General features: G+C 41.8%; 1 protein-coding gene across 1 annotated transcript in view; it reads left to right on the forward strand.

The window, feature by feature from the left end:
• Nucleotides 1-572: 572 nt before the first annotated feature.
• Nucleotides 573-25,335, forward strand: part of LOC121548891 (zinc transporter 2-like) — a 32,111-nt gene continuing 7,348 nt past the window's right edge. The window contains exons 1-3 of the mRNA XM_041860531.2: nt 573-811; nt 2,632-2,741; nt 21,793-22,004. Of these exons, the coding sequence (XP_041716465.1) occupies nt 2,656-2,741; nt 21,793-22,004 (298 nt within the window). The 5' untranslated portion in view covers nt 573-811; nt 2,632-2,655. The remainder of the gene's footprint in view (nt 812-2,631; nt 2,742-21,792; nt 22,005-25,335) is intronic.

Below are 25,335 nucleotides of genomic sequence, written 5' to 3' on the forward strand. Positions count from 1 at the left end.
CTTGGTTGGATAGCTAGCACTCACTCATGTGGCGGCTAGCACCGCCATGAAAAATTATTTTTTTCTAAGTAGTGGGAATACTCAGGAGCAGGCAATCTTTAGACATGTTGTACTTTGCTTAAATTTAGTTATGTAATTGACTAAAACAAGCAGACCAAAAAAATTGCATTTGAAAATGGCCAATTATTTGCTGTGAGCCAATGGGGTAACCACAGGTTGTTTCTCCACATGCCGGCAGGTGCCGCGACGTTCTATCTATAATAGATACACACGGTGAAGCGTGGCTTAATGTGACCATGCCCCCGCGTAATTAGCCAAACTTTGGCGGCATCCTCAGCAAATTACTGATACTTTTTTGTTGTTTCAATAAACGTTTTCAGCAGCCTCACGTGTCATTATTAACATACTTGGCTGTCACAACAACATATGATTTGCATGATACTTATTCTGCCACTAATTTGTTACCCGACCTGCTAACACTGACAGTAAAGCTAGTAAAGTTGTCGCGTTATACCTACGTCACTGTTTGTTTACACCTAGCTTTTTTTTTTTTGCCAGTTAGCTGACGTTATCTGGCTGGCTAGCGAGATAAATTAATCTCGATCTAATTTGCTAGTCTTCGATATGTCGCGTAACTACTTACAGTCTTTGCCTGCCTTTTTAACGGTCTAGGTATTTATATAGAAATGTTGAGTCTTCTTGACTTGCCTATATGTCCTTTCAATTTGCCGTAAACCAGCTGGGGAGACAACCCTACCAATGGCCCAAGTAGCCTATGGCTATATCTACACCTACTTGGTGGAATCTCCAGGTTTGCATAAATATCCAAATGCATAAGAATATTATAGCTGTTATTTGGACGGTTACTACAAGCGAACTAGCAAGCGTTGTGCAATACACATAGCTAGTGAGATACAAAGAAGTGTTAGCGACTTACCAGTGAAGTGCTTCGAACACACAAATGTATTGAATAACTGGAGCCCACAGCTTTCCATCATCAGCGCGGCATAATAGTCTGAAACCATGAAGTGCTTTTAACCTGGTCCTTGGGCAGTTGATTAAACTTAATTTGGTGGTCTTTTTCTCCTACTATTAAAACAAAATGGTACACAACCGCTTATCGGCATTTTAAAAACAGGGTTAGCTAGCTAGTTAAGAAAGTCAGTTGGAATCGTCTCTTTGGTTGATAATTTTGATGTACTCTCCGTACGACCGTCTTATCTGTTCATGCTAACATTTTTACGTTTAGAATGAAAGTGTTTTTAGGTATGATGTAGTTTGTTGATTAAGACAGCATGGAAGTATGTTAAAAATGGCCAACCAAGCATATCCAAAATGTTTATAGAATGATAAAAAATAAAAATAAAAGAATACAGCCGTTGTTGGGTTATGAGGAAAGTAGGCAATTTAACATAGGAGTGAGAGTACCCTACCGATGTACCCTACTCGGGGGCGTGGTCACGTTAAACCCTGCCTCGCCATGTGTATCTCTACCGACTGGGTTTAGCCTCACTACTTGATGTGTGGATTGCTGATGCTTTGTATTGGACACTAAGAGGCTTTGAAGCCACCGGTCCGGCCATATTGGCACTCCCTAGTAGGAGCAGTCCTCCATAGGAATGAATGGAATTCTACATTATGTCTATTAAATGTTTCAAGAACAAAATTACATGTATTGAAGTATTTGTAGTGGGGACAGTAACATTAGTACTTTCAAAAAAATAAAATATATATACTTTAAGGAAAATATTTTTATGTTTAGCTCACATAATATAATTTAAAAGTATGCATTAAGATGTCTGTAATATAATACGTGTCAAAAACGAATGTAGACATTAATAAATGCATTTATATAGCTTCCAAAATATTTTCCTACAATTGAGGAGTACCAAGATGGCTGCGTGGTGGCTTCAATACAGCGTCCCCTATTAGTCATCCAGAGTTTATACACATCATTGGATATGACTCAGATTCTTTTTCTGGACACGGCATTAGAAGAAAATGCTGCATGGTTTTACTCTGGTGTGCTGCTGTCAATGGCCTAGTTGCAACTTGATATTGAATTTAACCTCTGAATGTCTTATGCTATTTACGTGTCATGACAATGTCGTTTAATTTGGAAATCGTCGTTGAAAAAACTATAGGCTATGGTCAATATACACGACGTTAATTGAGCTCTCAATAATAGGTAGGCTACTTGTAGCTACAGGCTGTTGCACAGCACCTAAGGACCCAATCACAATTCTAAACGTGCTATTCCTCTCAATTAGCATAGTCTAGCCGCAGAAACATCTTGCACTTTTTTGACGTCGACACATATGCTTTCGATACCTTTATGGGTTTGGCTGTTTCCAGTCAGCTGTTCTTTGTAGCTGCACCAAAGCAAAGCCTGCACATTCAGAGCCAAGTTTACCATTGCCTATACCACAGCAGTGGAATTGAGAGCAGGCTACTAGTCTGTTTCGGGTCCCATATTTGCCACTGGTGATACTTATTTCCATGAATCATTTAATTCATTGTATTAGCACAATTGGAATGGCTTGGACGAATTTTATCAGTGTCATTTAAGATACAGTAAGACTGATCACATTGAAACTCCTGCACATCTTCAGATTCTGCTTCATTTGCCAGATACAACGGTGACAAGACACGGCCATGGATACCACTGTGAATTCAGAAATAAATTCAGAGAAATCTCACCTCGTTAGCGAGAAGAATGCCAAAATGTATTCACTGAAAAGGTAATGCACATTTTTTTTACATGTTTGAGCTGTGATTATTTTATATCAAACTAAATAATGCTCAATAGATGTGAAGATATTTGGTGTTTGATCATGGGACTTATAGGTTCTAGGTTTATTGTAGATGCCATATGCTGATAGTTTGCATTCTATCAGCATTCTTCAAAGAGGGAGTATTTCATTTTTATTTGTAAATACAATTATACAGACATAATTGTGTAGCCCTCTCTCTATATATTTTTTAAATGCAGACATAAGGGTTTATTAAACTGAAAAGATGTATAGGCTATTTATCTTGTGATGTAAATGTACAAAAAATAAAACAAATAATGTGGCTAGTGTAGCTTTTGTAATTGTTGTAGACTTATATGTAGGCTACCAAAATCAAACTGATAGAATGAGTACTCTTGTCTCTTGAAAACAATCGGTATTGCAACGAAAATGCATGTTACCATGAAGTGCCCGCTGCCCATCCAATGCTGGGAAAGCTTATGTAAATATAAGACATTAACACAGCCTATAATTTCCAAGGATACAGTATAATTGAACTGTTTATATCTGTAGTAGCCTAACGTTGCTTTATTCACGCCGAGTCTTTTCTTATGTTGTCCGTGTGGAATGTTTTTTATGGGAATGAACAAATGTATTTCCATGCTTGGCTTCGTTTTGGACAGTAGGCTGTTTGACGGATGGTCCGAGGGAAGTTAATTGAGCACGAGATCTGATGGGGGACTGGTGAAACACCCTGAGACCTTAAAAATGGGGTAATATAATTGCTAAGTAATAGTACAAAACAAACAAAACAAAAAAACAGTACGTGTTACTGGGGAATAGCCACTATTGAAATGTTCAGATACAATATTGTAGCTATAGACTTTTATTGGCTATATTCTTCGTATGAAAAAACGCATTACAATGTCCTGCCAAAGAAAACAGAAAATTGATTTAAGAACGTCAACAAAAAAATATAATCCTTGTAATAGTACTTATCTAATTATCTAATCGTCTTTTCATATTTATTCCATGGGGGGGAAAGTCAGGTTTAGTTAGTTATATTCAACATTTAGGCCTATATTGAAAATAACAAAGCAAAATACATTATTAGCTATTATAATGAGTGTTACATTTGTTCAATTTCATCTAAAACTACCAGTCTATTCTTTGAGTATCGGATTTGATAATCGATTCCCGAAATCAAGGCAAATTACTTAACGCGAAAACACAAATAAGTGAAGTGTATTCGATTTCAGCATGGACAGGGAAGAAAGAACATTTTGACAAATGCTCGTGTTTTGTGGCACTCAAGTTCGCTATTTTACGTGAATATAAAGAATGTACCTCTGTCGCAGCAAGTCATATAGAATCCTTGATGTTTTATTGATTTTGGGGATGTATTGCAATACAATTAATAATAACGTTAGGCCTACGTTATGGAAGTGCATGTGGATCATCACAAGGGTCATTAGGCCTATACTGGATTGGGTGGAACCTGACTATGTCCAATTAGATGTGTTAAACACTATCCAAAATATTGTTTAGTTGGATGGCGTAAATATCTGAAATGCACCCGATATTAATATATTTTCCTTGTGTGAATGCTGTGTAGCCTAGTTAGTTAAATGTGTTAAATTGCAGTAAATTATGGCAATATTCCTGCGCTTAATTAACCCCGTAGCTGCACCCACCATGTTCCCGCCTACAGCATTTCATTTCCAATAATGGAATTTTATATTTTGTAACGAATATTATCAGTATTGGAAAATATAATCAAAAATAGCCAATAATAGCCTTGTATTATATATAGGTCGCAGATTTGATATAGCCTAATAACGGTTTCGATGTCTGCAATTACTTCGAACTAAATGTAATGATCCGAGACCGAAACTATTACAAATATTACATTTTAATAACATTAATTTAATTTAATTTTTTTTAATGGTCATTGATTTCGACCCTCCATATGCACCAGCACATTTGCCATTCTGCTCACTCTTACTAAACAAGTGACAAAAACTGTGCAGATGATTAGGCTAATTGTGACGAGGACTTCGAAACAATCTTTCTGATCTTTGATAAAATTTGTTAGACAGGAGTACAAATTAAGTAGTTAGGTTGTTTGACAGCGCCATGCCTGAGGTAATAGCTATGAGATAGACTGATGTTTCAGGAACCACTAACCCCTGGAAAGTATTGCAGCATGAAATGGAGAATGTTTATGGCATGTTTGTTTGAGTGTGCAGACCCTATCATCTCATTCTAGTTATTTGGTGTGGGGTGGGATGGGGTTGTTGCAGTGTCACCATGTCTTCATGCCAGATCAGCAAAGCAGGATGGTTGTTCTACAGTCACAGAGCCACCCATGCATTGGAAATCATCGCTGCAAGCTGTGCATGGAGCCTATTCTTGAAAACAAGATGACCATTTGGAAGTGGATGGAACTGGAGTCAATAATCTGTTTTTGAATGGATGAATGAACATGAAATTCAAATAAATTGAATTAGGAGAGAACAATTTTAGCCTATACAATTTTGGATGCAACAGCAGATCCTTGTTGCAGTGAAGGCTATACTGGCTGGGATTCAGACTCGGGTTTGTAGGCAGGCTGAACGGGCCAGTCCCTTGTGTCTGAGAAATGGTAGATAGGAAACTATTTTTGATTAATAACACTTGAAAAGGGGCCTCGCCAGTCTGTCTAACAGTAATGCTATTGGCCTTATGATGACAGACCTTTTTCGAACATCCCTCTCAATAGAAGACACTAAGGTAATAACCAATTATGTAGCCTATAAACAGGGTTGGGTAGGTTACTTTTTAAATGTAATCCGTTAGTTACTAGTTACCTGTCTAAAATTGTAATCAGTAACGTAACTTTTGGATTACCTAAACTCAGTAACGTAATCTGATTACTTTCAGTTACTTTTGGATTACTTCACCCGTAAAATATATAAGAAGAAAAAAAATATTATTACCATTTTAACAGCATTTATTGCAGGATGTTTGAGCCACTAAGCAGAGCCACATTAGAACACATCACAAAACATTGTGACAAAAATGTATTTAAGCCCTGTATACCTGCCTATAACATGTCCTTCATCCTGATCTTGTCCATTTACACCTATAAGATCTGATCACAGTCAGACCACAATGCGTCTTTTAATCATGTACACCTGTCTAAAAATGTGGGCACAAACACAATGTGCAGGACAAAGGATACATGTTAAAACCAGGTATAAAGTAAGGGCATAAGTAACACAGCAACATGGATGGCGCTAAACACTTATCCCAAGGGACACCAGTACAAAAAAGTATGAAAATGTATGCACTCACTACTGTAAGTCACTCTGGATAAGAGCGTCTGCAAAATGACTAAAATGAGAAATAGAAATATGAAGAAAACATATATTTTTTTTTTAACAAAATGCACAATGTAATCACACATTTAGTCCACCAAGTAGTTAAAAAAAAAGTTTAAGCAAAAAAAGTTCAGCTAGGTGCAATAAACCCACATATCATACATGGTATTGCAGTAGGCCTATTCTGAAGCTAGCCTACTCAGATGATTGAAGGCAGAAATTGATGTTGTATCGCAGCAAGAGGACATGCTCTAGATGAGCATCAGACATCCTGTTTCGCTGAGGGGTAAACAGGTTTCCATCATAGCTGAAAAGGCGCTCAACTGGGTCACTGGAGGGAAGTGTAGTGTTGTACTTCAGAAACAAGTTCCGGACAATGGGGAAGACTTGTCTTTGTCTTCGAGTTACTTCCTCACCTCATCCTCTGCAGTGCCACTGCCCCTTGTTGTTGCACCTCCGAACACACAAAAATGGTCTTCTGACTCATCAGACTCGTTCTGTGCTCCCTCATCAACCTCTTCAGAGTGCATGTTCTCCATAGAAGCTGCTTCTTTGTGCTCCGCATCTCCTCTCTCTTTCCAGGGTTGAGCCAACACAGTCAAAACTTTGGCACGGTAGCAGTTGCCATTTTTGCTTCATGGCTGCTTAGCATAGGTCCAAACCGGCAGTCTATAGCCTCAATGACCGCAGTGATGATGTGTGCAGAGAATGTCGCAAGAGCTATTTTCTCTGAGAGCTTAGACTTCAATCTTAGGATTGTTGGGATAAGAAAGCGAAGATCATCTGTGAGGGCTATGAGTTTGGAGATGGCACGGTACTCTGAGCTCCATCTTGTCACAGTTACTTTCATGCTTACAATGTCCTCTATTGCCTCTGAAGCTAATGTGGACCTGTGTGCTTTGTTCCAAATGCTGGAACATTTTAACATTGCACTTCTGTATCATTTTCGTGATGGACCTTGGGATGCAGCTTTGTCCACCTCATTGGTGGCGATGAGGTTGAGGGTGTGTGCCACACAACGTTGATGTGGAGGGAGAAAAAAGTTCAGTTCTTGCTCAACCTCCTCAAGAATCGCACCCACATCATCAAACCTCACTCCATCATCCGTCTCATCTTGCTCCTCTTCATTTCCACTGAACTCCCAGAATGCCTTTACAAAGTTGCTTCCATTGTCTGTCACTGTGGCACTCACTTTGTGCTGAATTTTAAAGTCTGCATGTATTTCACTTATCTTGGCAGCAATCACATCGTAGGTATGACGTCCTCTCAGTCTCGCACAAGCCAAAGCAGCTGACTTCCTCACCAAGGTGTCCTCCTTGATCCATTGGCATGTCATGCCGAAGAAGTTATGGGCAGACCAGATGTCTGCTGTGGTGCAGACTGACTTTACACTCTGGAGTTTGGTGGAGAGAGCTTCTTTCATGGACTCAAATTCCCTTTCAATTCATTGCATCAAAGTCTTTCTACACATGACCTTTCTCCCACCACTGATTCCTTCTACTAGCTTGTGGAATGAAGGCACCTCTACTAGTGAAAAGGGTTGCACATCCTCTATGATGAAGTAAAATACCAGTTGATTAACCCGGCTTTGTGAGGTGTGTGGTTCTGCTGGTTGTAGTTTTGCTTGTTTCAATGGTGTACAAGATGTCCCCTTTTGGCCATCTGTAGATGGCTGTGCATCTCTGCACTCCTCCTTGTCATCTGGCTGCCTTTTCCTGCTCAGGGTCTTCCATTAAAATCTGACTAACAAGCTAGCTAGTACTCTCTAAAATCTCCGACCTATGCTGGAACAATGGTAACATTGTAAAGTCTGTCTCTAGCTAGCTAGCTAAGCAAGCTAACGCGCCACACCTGCCAATCGTCATCCTTATCTCAGTGTTTCTTCAGGTTCGAAGTGGAGTCTTTGGATGTCGACAGCAGCTTTACCGTGGGCAAACAGTTTGCATTGAACTGTCACATTCCTGCCATTTTCTTCTTTGAACACAAATTGTTATTTGAAACGCCATCAAAAAAATGCACTTCGTTGGCGTGCCTTGCTTTTTCTTTTGTTACCATGTATGTTGCTCAGGCGGGAAGATCAAAGTAGCACTTTTTCAGTTAATGACTGACATTAATATGAAATGTAATTCTAGAAGTAATTATCTACTTTTTCAAAAGTATTGGTGATCTGATTACAATATTTTTGCTGGTAAAGTAATGTATATTGTTTTTTTTGTAATCCATTACATGTAACCCGTTACTCCCTAACCCTGCCTATATAGGCTAACACTCTGGTATCACATTTCAGATTATCAAGATCTTTAGCGCCACATTTCTTCACCAAATTACCCCAAACTTTCCTGCGCCCCACTACTGCCCCCTCTCTCTCTCTTATCTTCAGATGACAGTAAAAAGGGCTGTCAAAACAATACTCAATTTCAGACTTCAGTGGATTAACCTAAACCTTTTACTCCAGTGGGCTAAATCAGGGTCACACAGTGTTTCTTGGTAGTCTTAAACAAATGGTTATGGGCTTAAAAAAAGAAGACATTTGTACCATGTCAGATATAGAGTTGAAATGTATTCAATTTTGAGTTTGCATCCCAATATTACACTTTTTATATACATCACAGAAGACAGAAATATAAACGTTTCACATAGAAACACAGGATTTTCAGCATAAAAAAATATAATGTTTATTAATTATGAAACATATTAATAACATTCCACCCATGAGGCCACTAGAGGACGATTTGGTCATTTGACTGCAGGAAATGGGGTACTCATATTGTGACCACCACTGTGAACAACACAGCACCATCTGATACAGTGAGGGGAAAAAAGTATTTGATCCCCTGCTGATTTTGTACGTTTGCCCACTGACAAAGACATGATCAGTCTATAATTTTAATGGTAGGTTTATTTGAACAGTGAGAGACAGAATAACAACAACAAAAATCCAGAAAAACGCATGTCAAAAATGTTATAAATTGATTTGCATTTTAATGAGGGAAATAAGTATTTGACCCCTCTGCAAAACATGACTTAGTACTTGGTGGCAAAACCCTTGTTGGCAATCACAGAGGTCAGACGTTTCTTGTAGTTGGCCACCAGGTTTGCACACATCTCAGGAGGGATTTTGTCCCACTCCTCTTTGCAGATCTTCTCCAAGTCATTATGGTTTCGAGGCTGACGTTTGGCAACTCGAACCTTCAGCTCCCTCCACAGATTTTCTATGGGATTAAGGTCTGGAGACTGGCTAGGCCTTAATGTGCTTCTTCTTGAGCCACTCCTTTGTTGCCTTGGCCGTGTGTTTTGGGTCATTGTCATGCTGGAATACCCATCCACGACCCATTTTCAATGCCCTGGCTGAGGGAAGGAGGTTCTCACCCAAGATTTGACGGTACATGGCCCCGTCCATCGTCCCTTTGATGCTGTGAAGTTGTCCTGTCCCCTTAGCAGAAAAACACCCCCAAAGCATAATGTTTCCACCTCCATGTTTGACGGTGGGGATGGTGTTCTTGGGGTCATAGGCAGCATTCCTCCTCCTCCAAACACGGCGAGTTGAGTTGATGCCAAAGAGCTCCATTTTGGTCTCATCTGACCACAACACTTTCACCCAGTTCTCCTCTGAATCATTCAGATGTTCATTGGCAAACTTCAGATGGGCCTGTATATGTGCTTTCTTGAGCAGAGGGACCTTGCGGGCGCTGCAGGATTTCAGTCCTTCACGGCGTAGTGTGTTACCAATTGTTTTCTTGGTGACTATGGTCCCAGCTGCCTTGAGATCATTGACAAGATCCTCCCGTGTAGTTCTGGGCTGATTCCTCACCGTTCTCATGATCATTGCAACTCCACGAGGTGAGATCTTGCATGGAGCCCCAGGCCGAGGGAGATTGACAGTTCTTTTGTGTTTCTTCCATTTGCGAATAATCGCACCAAATGTTGTCACCTTCTCACCAAGCTGCTTGGCGATGGTCTTGTAGCCCATTCCAGCCTTGTGTAGGTCTACAATCTTGTCCCTGACATCCTTGGAGAGCTCTTTCGTCTTGGCCATGGTGGAGAGTTTGGAATCTGATTGATTGATTGCGTCAGTGGACAGGTGTCTTTTATACAAGTAACAAACTGAGATTAGGAGCACTCCCTTTAAGAGTGTGCTCCTAATCTCAGCTCATTACCTGTATAAAAGACACCTGGGAGCCAGAAATCTTTCTGATTGAGAGGGGATCAAATACTTATTTCCCTCATTAAAATGCAAATCAATTTATAACATTTTTGACATGCGTTTTTCTGGATTTTGTTGTTGTTATTCTGTCTCTCACTGTTCAAATAAAACTACCTGTCACGGTTTCGGCCGAGGCTGCCTCTCTCCCTTGTTCGGGCAGGCTTCGGCGTTCGTCGTCTCCGGAATTCTAGCTGCCACCGATTGATGTTTCATGTTCGTTTGCTTTTGTCTGTTTGTTTCTACACCTGTTTCTGTTTTGTAGTAATTAGTGTCCTATAAGTTTCTCGTTGTGTTTGTCTTGTGTTGTGTGTGATTGTTACCGTCAGTCTGTGTATTGCTCGGTTGAGCGTTATTTTCTCCACTGTTTGCTGGAGCGTTCGTTGCACTTGTGTGTGCACTTATTTCATCCTGACGCACCTGTTTGTGCGCATTGTCTTTTCGCCTTCGTGCGTATTTTGCTGTCAGGCTTATTTCGTCCTGTTGCCTGTGTTTAGGCAGGAATACAGCTTTTGGAATTCAGTCTGCTTCCTGCGTTTGATTCCTACACCACACCTACAACACGACCTGACACTACCATTAAAATGAAAGACTGATAATTTCTTTGTCAGTGGGCAAACGTACAAAATCAGCAAGGGATCAAATACTTTTTTCCCTCACTGTATATTACTCTATTTAATAGAGCACATTTATTGATTTAAGAAATAATTAACATCCTCCTAACATGACATGTGATGTGCCAAAGCATCTAGTGTCATTGATCTAGAGCCAACAGCTCTCCAGAATGAGCAAAGCAAACATAATTTAGTTCATTCTCCAGCTGATTAAACTTTTGCTAACTAATCATTTAAACAAATAAAAACTGTTTGTCTTCAGGCTATAGTCTGTTGCAAATGTATTTTGTTAATGCTGCTCACATAAGCTTAAAGCATATAGTAGGGTGTCCACCCACTCTGCCCAGAGTAGTAAAAGCCCTCCTTTGGTGATGACATTTCACTTCCTTGTGTAATGAAATTCATTTTACCACGACAAATCCGATCCTTCATGTTCTGAATCGTTCAGTGGGGTCTTTTTATAACATATCGTTGACATTGTGTGTGTATATATATATATATATATACACAGTGGGGAGAACAAGTATTTGATACACTGCCGATTTTGCAGGTTTTCCTACTTACAAAGCATGTAGAGGTCTGTAATTTTTATCATAGGTACACTTCAACTGTAAGAGACGGAATCTAAAACAAAAATCCAGAAAATCGCATTGTATGATTTTTAAGTAATTAATTAGAATTTTATTGCATGACATAAGTATTTGATCACCTACCAACCAGTAAGAATTCCGGCTCTCACAGACCTGTTAGTTTTTCTTTAAGAAGCCCTCCTGTTCTCCACTCATTACCTGTATTAACTGCACCTGTTTGAACTCGTTACCTGTATAAAAGACACCTGTCCACACACTCAATCAAACAGACTCCAACCTCTCCACAATGGCCAAGACCAGAGAGCTGTGTAAGGACATCAGGGATAAAATTGTAGACCTGCACAAGGATGGGATGGGCTACAGGACAATAGGCAAGCAGCTTGGTGAGAAGGCAACAACTGTTGGCGCAATTATTAGAAAATGGAAGAAGTTCAAGATGACGGTCAATCACACTCGGTCTGGGGCTCCATGCAAGATCTCACCTCGTGGGGCATCAATGATCATGAGGAAGGTGAGGGATCAGCCCAGAACTACATGGCAGGACCTGGTCAATGACCTGAAGAGAGCTGGGACCACAGTCTCAAAGAAAACCATTAGTAACACACTATGCCGTCATGGATTAAAATCCTGCAGCGCACACAAAGTCCCCCTGCTCAAGCCAGCGCATGTCCAGGCCCGTCTGAAGTTTGCCAATGACCATCTGGATGATCCAGAGGAGGAATGGGAGAAGGTCATGTGGTCTGATGAGACAAAAATAGAGCTTTTTGGTCTAAACTCCACTCGCCGTGTTTGGAGGAAGAAGAAGGATGAGTACAACCCCAAGAACACCATCCCAACCGTGAAGCATGGAGGTGGAAACATCATTCTTTGGGGATGCTTTTCTGCAAAGGGGACAGGACAACTGAACCGTATTGAGGGGAGGATGGATGGGGCCATGTATCGCGATATCTTGGCCAACAACCTCCTTCCCTCAGTAAGAGCATTGAAGATGGGTCGTGGCTGGGTCTTTCAGCATGACAACGATCCGAAACACACAGCCAGGGCAACTAAGGAGTGGCTCCGTAAGAAGCATCTCAAGGTCCTGGAGTGGCCTAGCCAGTCTCCAGACCTGAACCCAATAGAACATCTTTGGAGGGAGCTGAAAGTCCGTATTGCCCAGTGACAGCCCCGAAACCTGAAGGATCTGGAGAAGGTCTGTATGGAGGAGTGGGTCAAAATCCCTGCTGCAGTGTGTGCAAACCTGGTCAAGACCTACAGGAAACCTATGATCTCTGTAATTGCAAACAAAGGTTTCTGTACCAAATATTAAGTTCTGCTTTTCTGATGTGTCAAATACTTATGTCATGCAATAAAATGCAAATTAATTACTTAAAAATCATACAATGTGATTTTCTGGATTTTTGTTTTAGATTCCGTCTCTTACAGTTGAAGTATACCTATGATAAAAATTACAGAGCTCTACATGCTTTGTAAGTAGGAAAACCTGCAAAATCGGCAGTGTATCAAATACTTGTTCTCCCCACTATATATATATATATATATATATATATATATATAGTCAGATTTTGTAACCTAAAACATCTGATACCTAATTAGCACCCAGCGCTGTTGACAGAGGCGCAGTTTTGAGGATTTTACATTTGTCTGTCATGTCTTCCAAGTTGTTTCCGCAGATCGCAAATAGCAAAAATAGCATGACACGAGCTGAATTAAATGTAGAAGTCTTTTCAAATAAAAATGTTGAAGTACGCTCAGTGCGTTGTTGACATTTCACAGAGATACTCTTGTTTTTGTGAGAATTCTTCGAAAAAGAACAGGAACTTCGCATTAATATGAACACCGTATACAACACTACTACATGTAATGTATCAAAATCGATATCTATTTTATCTCCATATTGTATTTTATGTCCTCCTGATTTGAGAAGAAACATGAGTTATAAACCTGTCCGCAGCGTTCATTCTTGCACAGCATCCAGCCTAGATTATGCGATGCTATTTTCCTGATTTATGACAGAAAAATTATCTTGGCTCCATGGATTTAGTCACCCTAATTTTGACCATTCTACAAGGGTAAAAACTCAATCCAATACATTTTGAACGGATTATGATAGAGACATGAGGTTTGGACCATTGGTTTTTCTTAGAGGATTATCTACACAATTAACATATTATTTTACCCATTGGTCAAAATATGCGTTTTTGATTGGACACCCTACATATAGCTATTTTTATGCTGCCTAACAATCATATTTGGCTGAAATAAATGATCATTAAAGTCAATATAAATATATTTTCTTTGCTCATAGCCAATTGCCAACTCTGTAATGATTTTGAAGAATACTCATACATTTCACATCATTTCATGCACTGCTGAGTCTCTCCTCAGGCCCTTTAGTGAGCTTGTCTTGAGCACAGAAACCTGGAGAGACATTTGCTCACGTTATTCTACACCAAATGTATGAGATTTGTATCTTTACTTACTTTAAAACAAAAACAATTGCATGATGATTTAAAGTGGCAAGAACATTTACTAAATTGAGTCAGGGAAAGTTTATGTTGAACTCAATACAGTGTGATAGTTACCATTTTAGAGGAAGAAGAGAGACCAATATTGTACAAGACACTGCTTTATAACCCTTGGAGTTCATTGAACTCACTTGCATTAACATACATTCTAAATATATGTTCTAGAATGGTTCCAGATTGGACAATATGTAAATATTGGCTGTGTATAAGACCATCCATGTGTGTAATGAGCCAGTGATGCTGATTTGTCAAATCTACATCTTTTATTTTCTTTGTAGGACATAAAGGTTTTGTCAGTGTAGCCTACAGTATGGTGTAGATGCCATGACTTACATGATACTGCACTGAATCAGAAGATATCCTGTAAATGGGCCAGTTCACATGGCTGTGAAAATGGACAGGTCTCATAGGATTTATCCTGGTTTGAAGATGGTTACAAGCGAGATAACATAAACCGTTTTATTAATGACATGGGCATGGACACCCCAACTGATTGAAATTGGAAAGGTTTTACCTGACATAGATCCCTTCTTTGAGAACTGCTGTATAGGAATCCCCAAAACATATTAATTCAAGGCAAGCCCTCCATTTGTTCAATTGAATGGAGTCGATCCTGAGGTTAACCAATCATGCTTGCTCTGCAGTGTTAGGCTATGTGTTGATGTAAAGTGTGTGTGTTCACAGTGAGAGGTATATGTTATGTTTGTGTATGTTCTCTAGGTGTCTCTGTGTGTGTAGATGTGACAGACGGACGTTTTGAATAGCCTCTGCGTTGGGTTAGGATGGGAGGGGGTGTATTTGCTCTCATCTCCCCACGGTGTGATTAAACAGAAGCTGTTTTCCACTCGGCCGACTCCTTTCAGCCTGCGTGTCCCTGGGCTCTGGACTGATGGAGTAGCGGGCCAGAGCTGGGTTATCTCGTAGAAGCCAAAATTGCGTTTTTCCACCTCATTAGTCTCATCATCCTGCTTATCCTCATTGCACATGGAGAGAGAGAGGGGGGGAATGGGGGGACGGCCTACTCAGCATTTGCTATACTGGTTTAGTTTTAATCTGATCTCTTACTGTAACGTGGGAGTGTGCTCCTTGTGTAATTCTCAGGTGATACAAACAAACACAGTTGGGGAAGGGGGTGAATATCAAACCTACTAAAACCATGTGTAGGCTATTTAAGTGATAATGCCAGAATAGCCTGTGTTTGGATGGTATATCCTCCAAACACCGGCTTCGAGGTTATTATCACATTTATACAACGGGTTACCAACATATTCAAATAATGATTTACCTATTTTAATAAAAAACGTTATTTTTGATGAATTTATTCATACTATTTCATCATTCCACAAGATACAGTCCCGACACAAATCTAGGGTTGCTACCCAAGCCGGCTGGTCATTTGTTCTATCTGTTCGGTTGCCAGAGACGCGACCCATTCGTTCAGTCTTTTTGTTCTGTATCTATTGTCCTTCTAAATGTTCCATTGCCATTCTGGCTGGCAACATTCTTATGCCTTGCTTGCTAGCTAGCCAACTACGGCTAACTTACAGTCATGTCAAAAAGTGCAGCCAGAATAACAGCAAAGTAGCTGCATTTGTTTAAGCAGTTTTCTAGTGACATTTATTTGGATACATCCATAACAATAAGCTAATGAGGTTCGATTTCGCATGGCATAGAAAATGTGCTCACTCGTCAGGACACTGTTGTTCAGAGTAGCTACACAACACAATCAGGGCGGCAGGTAGCGGCAGGTAGCTTAGTGGTTAAGAGCGTTGTGCCAGTAACCGAAAGGTCGCTGGTTCTAATCCCCGAGCCGACTAGGTGAAAAATCTGTCGATGTGCCCTTGAGCAAGGCACTTAACCCTAATTGCTCCTGTAAGTCGCTCTGGATAAGAGCGTCTGCTAAATGACAAAAAAAAAAAAAAAATAATAATAATCACTTCAAACTGAAGCTGGAAAGACTGCAAACTAGCTGCACTTTGTTTCGTTTCAGCTTTTTTCAATTGGCATTTCTTTGTATATACAGTGGGGAGAACAAGTATTTGATACACTGCCGATTTTGCAGGTTTTCCTACTTACAAAGCATGTAGAGGTCTGTAATTTTTTATCATAGGTACACTTCAACTGTGAGAGACGGAATCTAAAAGAAAAATCCAGAAAATCACATTGTATGATTTTTAAGTAATTAATTTGCATTTTATTGCATGACATAAGTATTTGATACATCAGAAAAGCAGAACTTAATATTTGGTACAGAAACCTTTGTTTGCAATTACAGAGATCATACGTTTCCTGTAGGTCTTGACCAGGTTTGCACACACTGCAGCAGGGATTTTGGCCCACTCCTCCATACAGACCTACTCCAGATCCTTCAGGTTTCGGGGCTGTCGCTGGGCAATACGGACTTTCAGCTCCCTCCAAAGATTTTCTATTGGGTTCAGGTCTGGAGACTGGCTAGGCCACTCCAGGACCTTGAGATGCTTCTTACGGAGCCACTCCTTAGTTGCCCTGGCTGTGTGTTTCGGGTCGTTGTTATGCTGGAAGAACCAGCCACGACCCATCTTCAATGCTCTTACTGAGGGAAGGAGGTTGTTGGCCAAGATCTCGCGATACATGGCCCCATCCATCCTCCCCTCAACACGGTGCAGTCGTCCTGTCCCCTTTGCAGAAAAGCATCCCCAAAGAATGATGCTTCCACCTCCATGCTTCACGGTTGGGATAGTGTTCTTGGGGTTGTTTTCATCCTCCTTCTTCCTCCAAACACGACGAGTGGAGTTTAGACCAAAAAGCTCTATTTTTGTCTCATCAGACCACATGACCTTCTCCCATTCCTCCTCTGGATCATCCAGATGGTCATTGGCAAACTTCAGCGGGCCTGGACATGCGCTGGCTTGAGCAGGGGGACCTTGCGTGCGCTGCAGGATTTAAATCCATGACGGCGTAGTGTGTTACTAGTGGTTTTCTTTGAGACTGTGGTCCCAGCTCTCTTCAGGTCATTGACCAGGTCCTGCTGTGTAGTTCTGGGCTGATCCCTCACCTTCCTCATGATCATTGATGCCCCACGGGGTGAGATCTTGCATGGAGCCCCAGACCGAGGGTGATTGACCTAATAATTGCGCCAACAGTTGTTGCCTTCTCACCAAGCTGCTTGCCTATTGTCCTGTAGCCCATCCCAGCCTTGTGCAGGTCTACAATTTTATCCCTGATGTCCTTACACAGCTCTGGTCTTGGCCATTGTGGAGAGGTTGGAGTCTGTTTGATTGAGTGTGTGGACAGGTGTCTTTTATACAGGTAACGAGTTCAAACAGGTGCAGTTAATACAGGTAATGAGTGGAGAACAGGAGGACTTCTTAAAGAAAAACTAACAGGTCTGTGAGAGCCGCAATTCTTACTGGTTGGTAGGTGATCAAATACTTATGTCATGCAATAAAATGCAAATTAATTATTTAAAAATCATACAATGTGATTTTCTGGATTTTTGATTCCGTCTCTCACAGTTGAAGTGTACCTATGATAAAAATTACAGACTTCTACATGCTTTGTAAGTAAGAAAACCTGCAAAATCGGCAGTGTATCAAATACTTGTTCTCCCCACTGTAAATCCATAAAAATGATGCCAGCTGATTCATGATTTCAACTGACTGAGAAATGCTGCCTGCCTGTCTGTCTCATCCCGACACGTTCATTACTATGGGACAGCTGGAGATTGAATTTGAATATTGAAACAATGTTGCAAATGTTGGAGGCAGACCGCAAGGTTTATACAAATCTCTGCTGTTGAAAACTAAATGTTAGTCTAAAAGAAATGTAAGATAATGTCTAGATGCTTTATATAGTGGAGATGAAGTGTATAAATTGCCTGGCTGGGCTGATGAGACAGTGGATTGCGCCGTCAGATGGAGGAGAGTAAATAGGGATTTTAACATCATAGATTTAGCCGGTGGTAACTTGTGAAATAGACACCGGCTGGAATGCGTTTTTAACCAATCAGCATTCAGTATTAGACCCACCCATTGTATAATACATATACAGCGGTGAAAAAAATTAAGAGACCACTGCAAATTGTTCTTAAATCAGCATCTCTACATGTATGACATTCCAGTGTCTGTTGAATTCCAACACAGGCACACCTCATTCTACTGAATTAGGTACTGATTAGGTGATCACATGAACCAAATCTTATTTAACGAGGAAAAGTATAAAAACCACTGCTGTGGTCATCACTATCCTCTTGCAATAGGACCAGCTGGATGGCAAAAACAGTGCTAATAGTACCTCAAAAGTAATATTAATCAAAAAATAACTATTGACCTGCCAAAAGAGTTGAAAAGGAAAGTTTTGAGTGAGGAAAAGAAGGGTTCAATTCTGGCTTTAATGGCAGAGGGATACAGTGAGCGTCAGGTTGCTTCCATCCTTAAAATTTCAAAGACGGCGGTTCATAAGAACAAGGTCAAGCAGCAGACATTGGGGACAACAAAGCTACAGACCGGCAGAGGGCGAAAACGACACTACTGACCGGGATGACCGCCAACTCATTTGAATGTCACTCAACAACCATAGGATGACATCAAGTGACCTAAAAAAACAATGGCAAACGGCAGCTGGGGTGAAGTGCACGGTGAGGACGGTTTGAAACAGGCTCCTGGGGGCAGGGCTGAAGTCGTGCAAAGCTAGAAAAAAGCCCTTCATCAATGAGAAGCAAAGAAGAGCCAGGCTGAGGTTTGCAAAATACCATAAGGATTGGACCATAGAGGACTGGAGTAAGGTCATCTTCTCTGATGAGTTGTCCTCTGTAGCTCAGCTGGTAGAGCATGGCGCTTGTAACGCCAGGGTAGTGGGTACGATCCCCGGGACCACCCATACAAAAAAATGTATGCACGCATGACTGTAAGTCGCTTTGGATAAAAGCGTCTGTTAAATGGCATATTATTACAGTGGGGGAAAAAAGTATTTAGTCAGCCACCAATTGTGCAAGTTCTCCCACTTCAAAAGATGAGAGGCCTGTAATTTTCATCATAGGTACACGTCAACTATGACAGACAAATTGAGATTTTTTCTCTCCAGAAAATCACATGGTAGGATTTTTAATGAATTTATTTGCAAATTATGGTGGAAAATAAGTATTTGGTCACCTACAAACAAGCAAGATTTCTGGCTCTCACAGACCTGTAACTTCTTCTTTAAGAGGCTCCTCTGTCCTCCACTCGTTACCTGTATTAATGGCACCTGTTTGAACTTGTTATCAGTATAAAAGACACCTGTCCACAACCTCAAACAGTAACAGTCACACTCCAAACTCCACTATGGCCAAGACCAAAGAGCTGTCAAAGGACACCAGAAACACAATTGTAGACCTCCACCAGGCTGGGAAGACTGAATCTGCAATAGGTAAGCAGCTTGGTTTGAAGAAATCAACTGTGGGAGCAATTATTAGGAAATGAAAGACATACAAGACCACTGATAATCTCCCTCGATCTGGGGCTCCACGCAAGATCTCACCCCGTGGGGTCAAAATGATCACAAGAACGGTGAGCAAAAATCCCAGAACCACACGGGGGGACCTAGTGAATGACCTGCAGAGAGCTGGGACCAAAGTAACAAAGCCTACCATCAGTAACACACTATGCCGCCAGGGACTCAAATCCTGCAGTGCCAGACGTGTCCCCCTGCTTAAGCCAGTACATGTCCAGGCCCGTCTGAAGTTTGCTAGAGTGCATTTGGATGATCCAGAAGAGGATTGGGAGAATGTCATATGGTCAGATGAAACCAAAATAGAACTTTTTGGTAAAAACTCAACTCGTCGTGTTTGGAGGACAAAGAATGCTGAGTTGCATCCAAAGAACACCATACCTACTGTGAAGCATGGGGGTGGAAACATCATACTTTGGGGCTGTTTTTCTGCAAAGGGACCAGGACGACTGATCCGTGTAAAGGAAAGAATGAATGGGGCCATGTATCGTGAGATTTTGAGTGAAAACCTCCTTCCATCAGCAAGTGCATTGAAGATGAAACGTGGCTGGGTCTTTCAGCATGACAATGATCCCAAACACACCGCCCGGGCAACGAAGGAGTGGCTTCGTAAGAAGCATTTCAAGGTCCTGGAGTGGCCTAGCCAGTCTCCAGATCTTAACCCCATAGAAAATCTTTGGAGGGAGTTGAAAGTCCGTGTTGCCCAGCAAAAGCCCCAAAACATCACTGCTCTAGAGGAGACCTGCATGGAGGAATGGGCCAAAATACCAGCAACAGTGTGTGAAAACCTTGTGAAGACTTACAGAAAACGTTTGACCTGTGTCATTGCCAACAAAGGGTATATGACAAATTATTGAGAAACTTTTGTTATTGACCAAATACTTATTTTCCACCATCATTTGCAAATAAATTCATTAAAAATCATACAATGTGATTTTCAGGATTTTTTTTCCTCATTTTGTCTCATAGTTGACGTGTACCTATGATGAAAATTACAGGCCTCTCTCATCTTTTCAAGTGGGAGAACTTGCACAATTGGTGGCTGACTAAATACTTTTTTCCCCCACTGTATATAAGGTCCCACAGTTGACAGTGCATGTCAGAGCAAAAACCAAGCCATGAGGTCGAAGGATTGTGTCGAGGCACAGATCTGGGGAAGGGGACCAAAACATTTCTGCAGCATTGAAGATCCCCAAGAACACAGTGGCCTCCATCATTCTTAAATGAAAGAAGTTTGGAACCACAAAGACTCTTCCTAGAGCTGGCCGCCCAGCTAAACTGAGTAATCGGGGGAGAAGGGCCTTGGTCAGGGAGGTGACTCTGATAGAGCTCCAGAGTTCCTCTGTGGAGATGGGAGAACCTTCCAGAAGGACAACCATCTCTGCAGAACTCCACCAATCAGGCCTTTATGGGAGAGTGGCCAGACGGAAGCCACTCCTCAGTAAAAGGCACATGACAGCCCGCTTGGAGTTTGCCAAAAGGCACCTAAAGGACTCTCAGACCATGAGAAACAAGATTCTCTTGCCCGATGAAACCAAGACTGAACTCTTTGGCCTGAATGCCAAGTGTCACGTCTGTAGGAAACCTGGCACCATCCCTACGGTGAAGCATGGTGGTGGCAGCATCATGCTATGGGGATGTTTTTCAGCGGCAGGGACTGGGAGCCTAGTCAGGATCGAGGGATAGATAAATGGAGCAAAGTACAGAGAGATCCTTGATGAAAACCTGTTCCAGAGCACTCAGGACCTCAGACTGGGGCGAAGGTTCACCTTCCAACAGGACAACAACCCAAAGCACACAGCCAAGACAACCAGGAGTGGATTCGGGACAAGTCTCTGAATGTCCTTGAGTGGCCCAGCCAGAGCCCGGACTTGAACCCAATCAAACATCTCTGGAGAGACCTGAAAATAGCTGTGCAGCGACGCTCCCCATCCAACCTGACAGAGCTTGAGAGGATCTGCAGAGAAGAATGGGAGAAACTCCCCAAATACAGGTGTGCCAAGCTTGTAGCGTCATACCCAAGAAGACTAGAGGCTGTAATTGCTGCCAAAGGTGCTTTAACAAAGTACTGAGTAAAGGGTCTGAATACTTATGTAATATTTCAGTTTTTTATTTTCAATACATTTTCCAAAACATGTTTTTGCTTTGTCATTATTGGGCATTGTGTGTAGATTGAGGGGAAAACCCAATTTAATCAATTTTAGAATAAGGCTGTAACGTAACAAAATGTGGAAAAAGTCAAGAGGTCTGAAGACTTTCCGAATGCACTGTAAATTATGTTGTGTAATTTCCTTTCCAGTTCCTTTCCAGACTCCAAAGAAGACTATCCCAACTTCCCGTTTGAAAACGGAGATGTGACTGGTGCCATGAAGCTGAAGAAGCAGCCTGTTGGTGCCCATTGCCATGGTAACAAAGCAGTGAGTGAGGAGAACCATGACAAGCTGCTGGCTAAGAAGAAGCTGTACATCGCCTCCATTGTGTGCCTCATCTTCATGATCGGAGAGGTCATAGGTAAGGCTGGAAGATACACTGCTCAAAAAAATAAAGGGAACACTTAAACAACACATCCTAGATCTGAATGAATGAAATAATTTTATTAAATACTTTTTTCTTTACATAGTTGAATGTGCTGACAACAAAATCACACAAAAATGATCAATGGAAATCAAATTTATCAACCCATGGAGGTCTGGATTTGGAGTCACACTCAAAAATAAAGTGGAAAACCACACTACAGGCTGATCCAACTTTGATGTAATGTCCTTAAAACAAGTCAAAATGAGGCTCAGTAGTGTGTGTGGCCTCCACGTGCCTGTATGACCTCCCTACAACGCCTGGGCATGCTCCTGATGAGGTGGCGGATGGTCTCCTGAGGGATCTCCTCCCAGACCTGGACTAAAGCATCCGCCAACTCCTGGACAGTCTGTGGTGCAACGTGGCGTTGGTGGATGGAGCGAGACATGATGTCCCAGATGTGCTCAATTGGATTCAGGTCTGGGGAACGGGCGGGCCAGTCCATAGCATCAATGCCTTCCTCTTGCAGGAACTGCTGACACACTCCAGCCACATGAGGTCTAGCATTGTCTTGCATTAGGAGGAACCCAGGGCCAACCGCACCAGCATATGGTCTCACAAGGGGTCTGAGGATCTCATCTCGGTACCTAATGGCAGTCAGGCTACCTCTGGCGAGCACATGGAGGGCTGTGCGGCCCCCCAAAGAAATGCCACCCCACACCTTGACTGACCCACTGCCAAACCGGTCATGCTGGAGGATGTTGCAGGCAGCAGAATGTTCTCCACGGCTTCTCCAGACTGTCACGTCTGTCACGTGCTCAGTGTGAACCTGCTTTCATCTGTGAAGAGCACAGGGCGCCAGTGGCGAATTTGCCAATCTTGGTGTTCTCTTGCAAATGCCAAACGTCCTCCACCTGTGGACGTCGGGCCCTCATACCACCCTCATGGAGTCTGTTTCTGACCGTTTGAGCAGACACATGCACATTTGTGGCCTGCTGGAGGTCATTTTGCAGGGCTCTGGCAGTGCTCCTCCTGCTCCTCCTTGCACAAAGGCGGAGGTAGCGGTCCTGCTGCTGGGTTGTTGCCCTCCTACGGCCTCCTCCACATCTCCTGATGTACTGGCCTGTCTCCTGGTAGCGCCTCCATGCTCTGGACACTAAGCTGACAGACACAGCAAACCTTCTTGCCACAGCTCGCATTGATGTGCCATCCTGGATGAGCTGCACTACCTGAGCCACTTGTGTGGGTTGTAGACTCCGTCTCATGCTACCACTAGAGTGAAAGCACCACCAGCATTCAAAAGTGACCAAAACATCAGCCAGGAAGCATAGGAACTGAAAAGTGGTCTGTGGTCACCACCTGCAGAACCAGTCCTTTATTGGGGGTGTCTTGCTAATTGCCTATAATTTCCACCTGTTGTCTATTCCATTTGCACAACAGCATGTGAAATGTATTGTCAATCAGTGTTGCTTCCTAAGTGGACAGTTTGATTTCACAGAAGTGTGATTGACTTAGAGTTACATTGTGTTGTTTAAGTGTTCCCTTAATTTTTTTGAGTAGTGTGTTATTAGTCAGTCTAAAATGCTATTTCATACCTAGGGCCAGTAGCTTTTACTGACCATGTGACGTGGCCAGGAAATACTCTGGTCCCTCATTAGAAGCTATTGACTATCTGGTAGGCCTATCAGGGTAATGTTTTTCTCTATAGCTATGTTGTTTCTCCGGTCACATAGGAAAAACTCCAGGCCCTAAAACTGTCATCTATACCAGAGTATGTTGGCCAGGTCGCAGTTGTAAATGAGAACTTGTTCTCAACTGGCTTACCTGGTTAAATAAAGGTGAAAAAAAATAATAAAAAAAATAGGTGAGTGGAGCAGAGCCAGGAGTGAAGCCCAATTTGGCTGGAGCATAGAGCGAGTTTCCCAAACGCTGGAGCGTCGGCCTTCCCGCCTGTTCCAATTCCGCTCCAGTACAGCTCCAGTAGTGCTAACTTCAGAGCTCAGGGCATGCCCGGCTCAGCAAGCATTTATTTGTAGGCTACTTGTATGCTGCTATTGCGCCTTGCTGTAGCTACTGTCATGGAGTTCGTTAAATCCCCAGTGCCCTGGGCTGGTTCCAGGCATAAGTGCGCTAAGACACTTAGAGTTTTTAGGAACTCAGTCGGGGTCTCAACTTACTATTGATAGTAAGAATAGTATAATACACCAGGTGCAATTTCTTAATGTGGTTGTGCATCAGCAGTTTTCTCTTGTAATGTCAGTCACCGACAGTCACTCAATTAGCAATGTCAGCTAACAATGTTTAGATTGGTAGTTAGTCTAGCCAGCTATCTAAACTTGTAGTAATCATGGCCAAATACAGACCTGGCATGCAGGGAATGTGCCCTCCATGGGCCCACATTGATTTTGTTAGTCATTCTCACTCTATCATATTAACATGGCATAAGTCATTACAAAATGTGTAGAATTGCTGGAAAATGGCTTTAAAACTGCAAAAAATGTCTCTCCACCCATGGCAAAGTGGGTAGAATTTCAGGAAATTTGCTGTAAAACTGCAAACATTTTGTCTTTGCCCCATGGCAAAATGAGTAGAATTGCACGGAATGTGTCAAAAAATTGCAAAGTTTTCTCTCCGCCCAATGGGAAAATGTGTAGAATTGCAGGAAACTAACTTTAAAACTAAAATCTCTCTCCACCATCAAAGGGGGCCACTAAAATGTTTTGCTGTGAAGTGGGGGCATCCCAAACAAATCTTGCGTAGGGCCCCCAAAAGGTTAGAGCTGGCCCTGCCAGTTGGTCTGCAATTGTATTCTCCCGTGAGCCTGAAGCCACAGACTCTGGCCAAACTTGTTTCTAAAAACGAATATAGAAACTGTGCTGAGCTTAATAAGGCATTTTTCGTCTCATTTGTATTTAATTCTAAGTAAGTAACAGTCTACAGTGAGGGAAAAAAGTATTTGATCCCCTGCTGATTTTGTACGTTTGCCCACTGACAAAGAAATGATCAGTCTATAATTTTAATGGAAGGTTTATTTGAACAGTGAGAGACAGAATAACAACAAAAATATCCAGAAAAACGCATGTCAAAAATGTTATAAATTGATTTGCATTTTAATGAGGGAAATAAGTATTTGACCCCCTCTCAATCAGAAAGATTTCTGGCTCCCAGGTGTCTTTTATACAGGTAACGAGCTGAGATTAGGAGCACACTCTTAAAGGGAGTGCTCCTAATCTCAGTTTGTTACTAGTATAAAAGACACCTGTCCACAGACGCAATCAATCAATCAGATTCCAAACTGTCCACCCTGGCCAAGACCAAAGAGCTCTCC

This window comes from Coregonus clupeaformis, chromosome 33 (assembly GCF_020615455.1).
Source record: "Coregonus clupeaformis isolate EN_2021a chromosome 33, ASM2061545v1, whole genome shotgun sequence".
Classification (NCBI taxonomy): domain Eukaryota; kingdom Metazoa; phylum Chordata; class Actinopteri; order Salmoniformes; family Salmonidae; genus Coregonus; species Coregonus clupeaformis.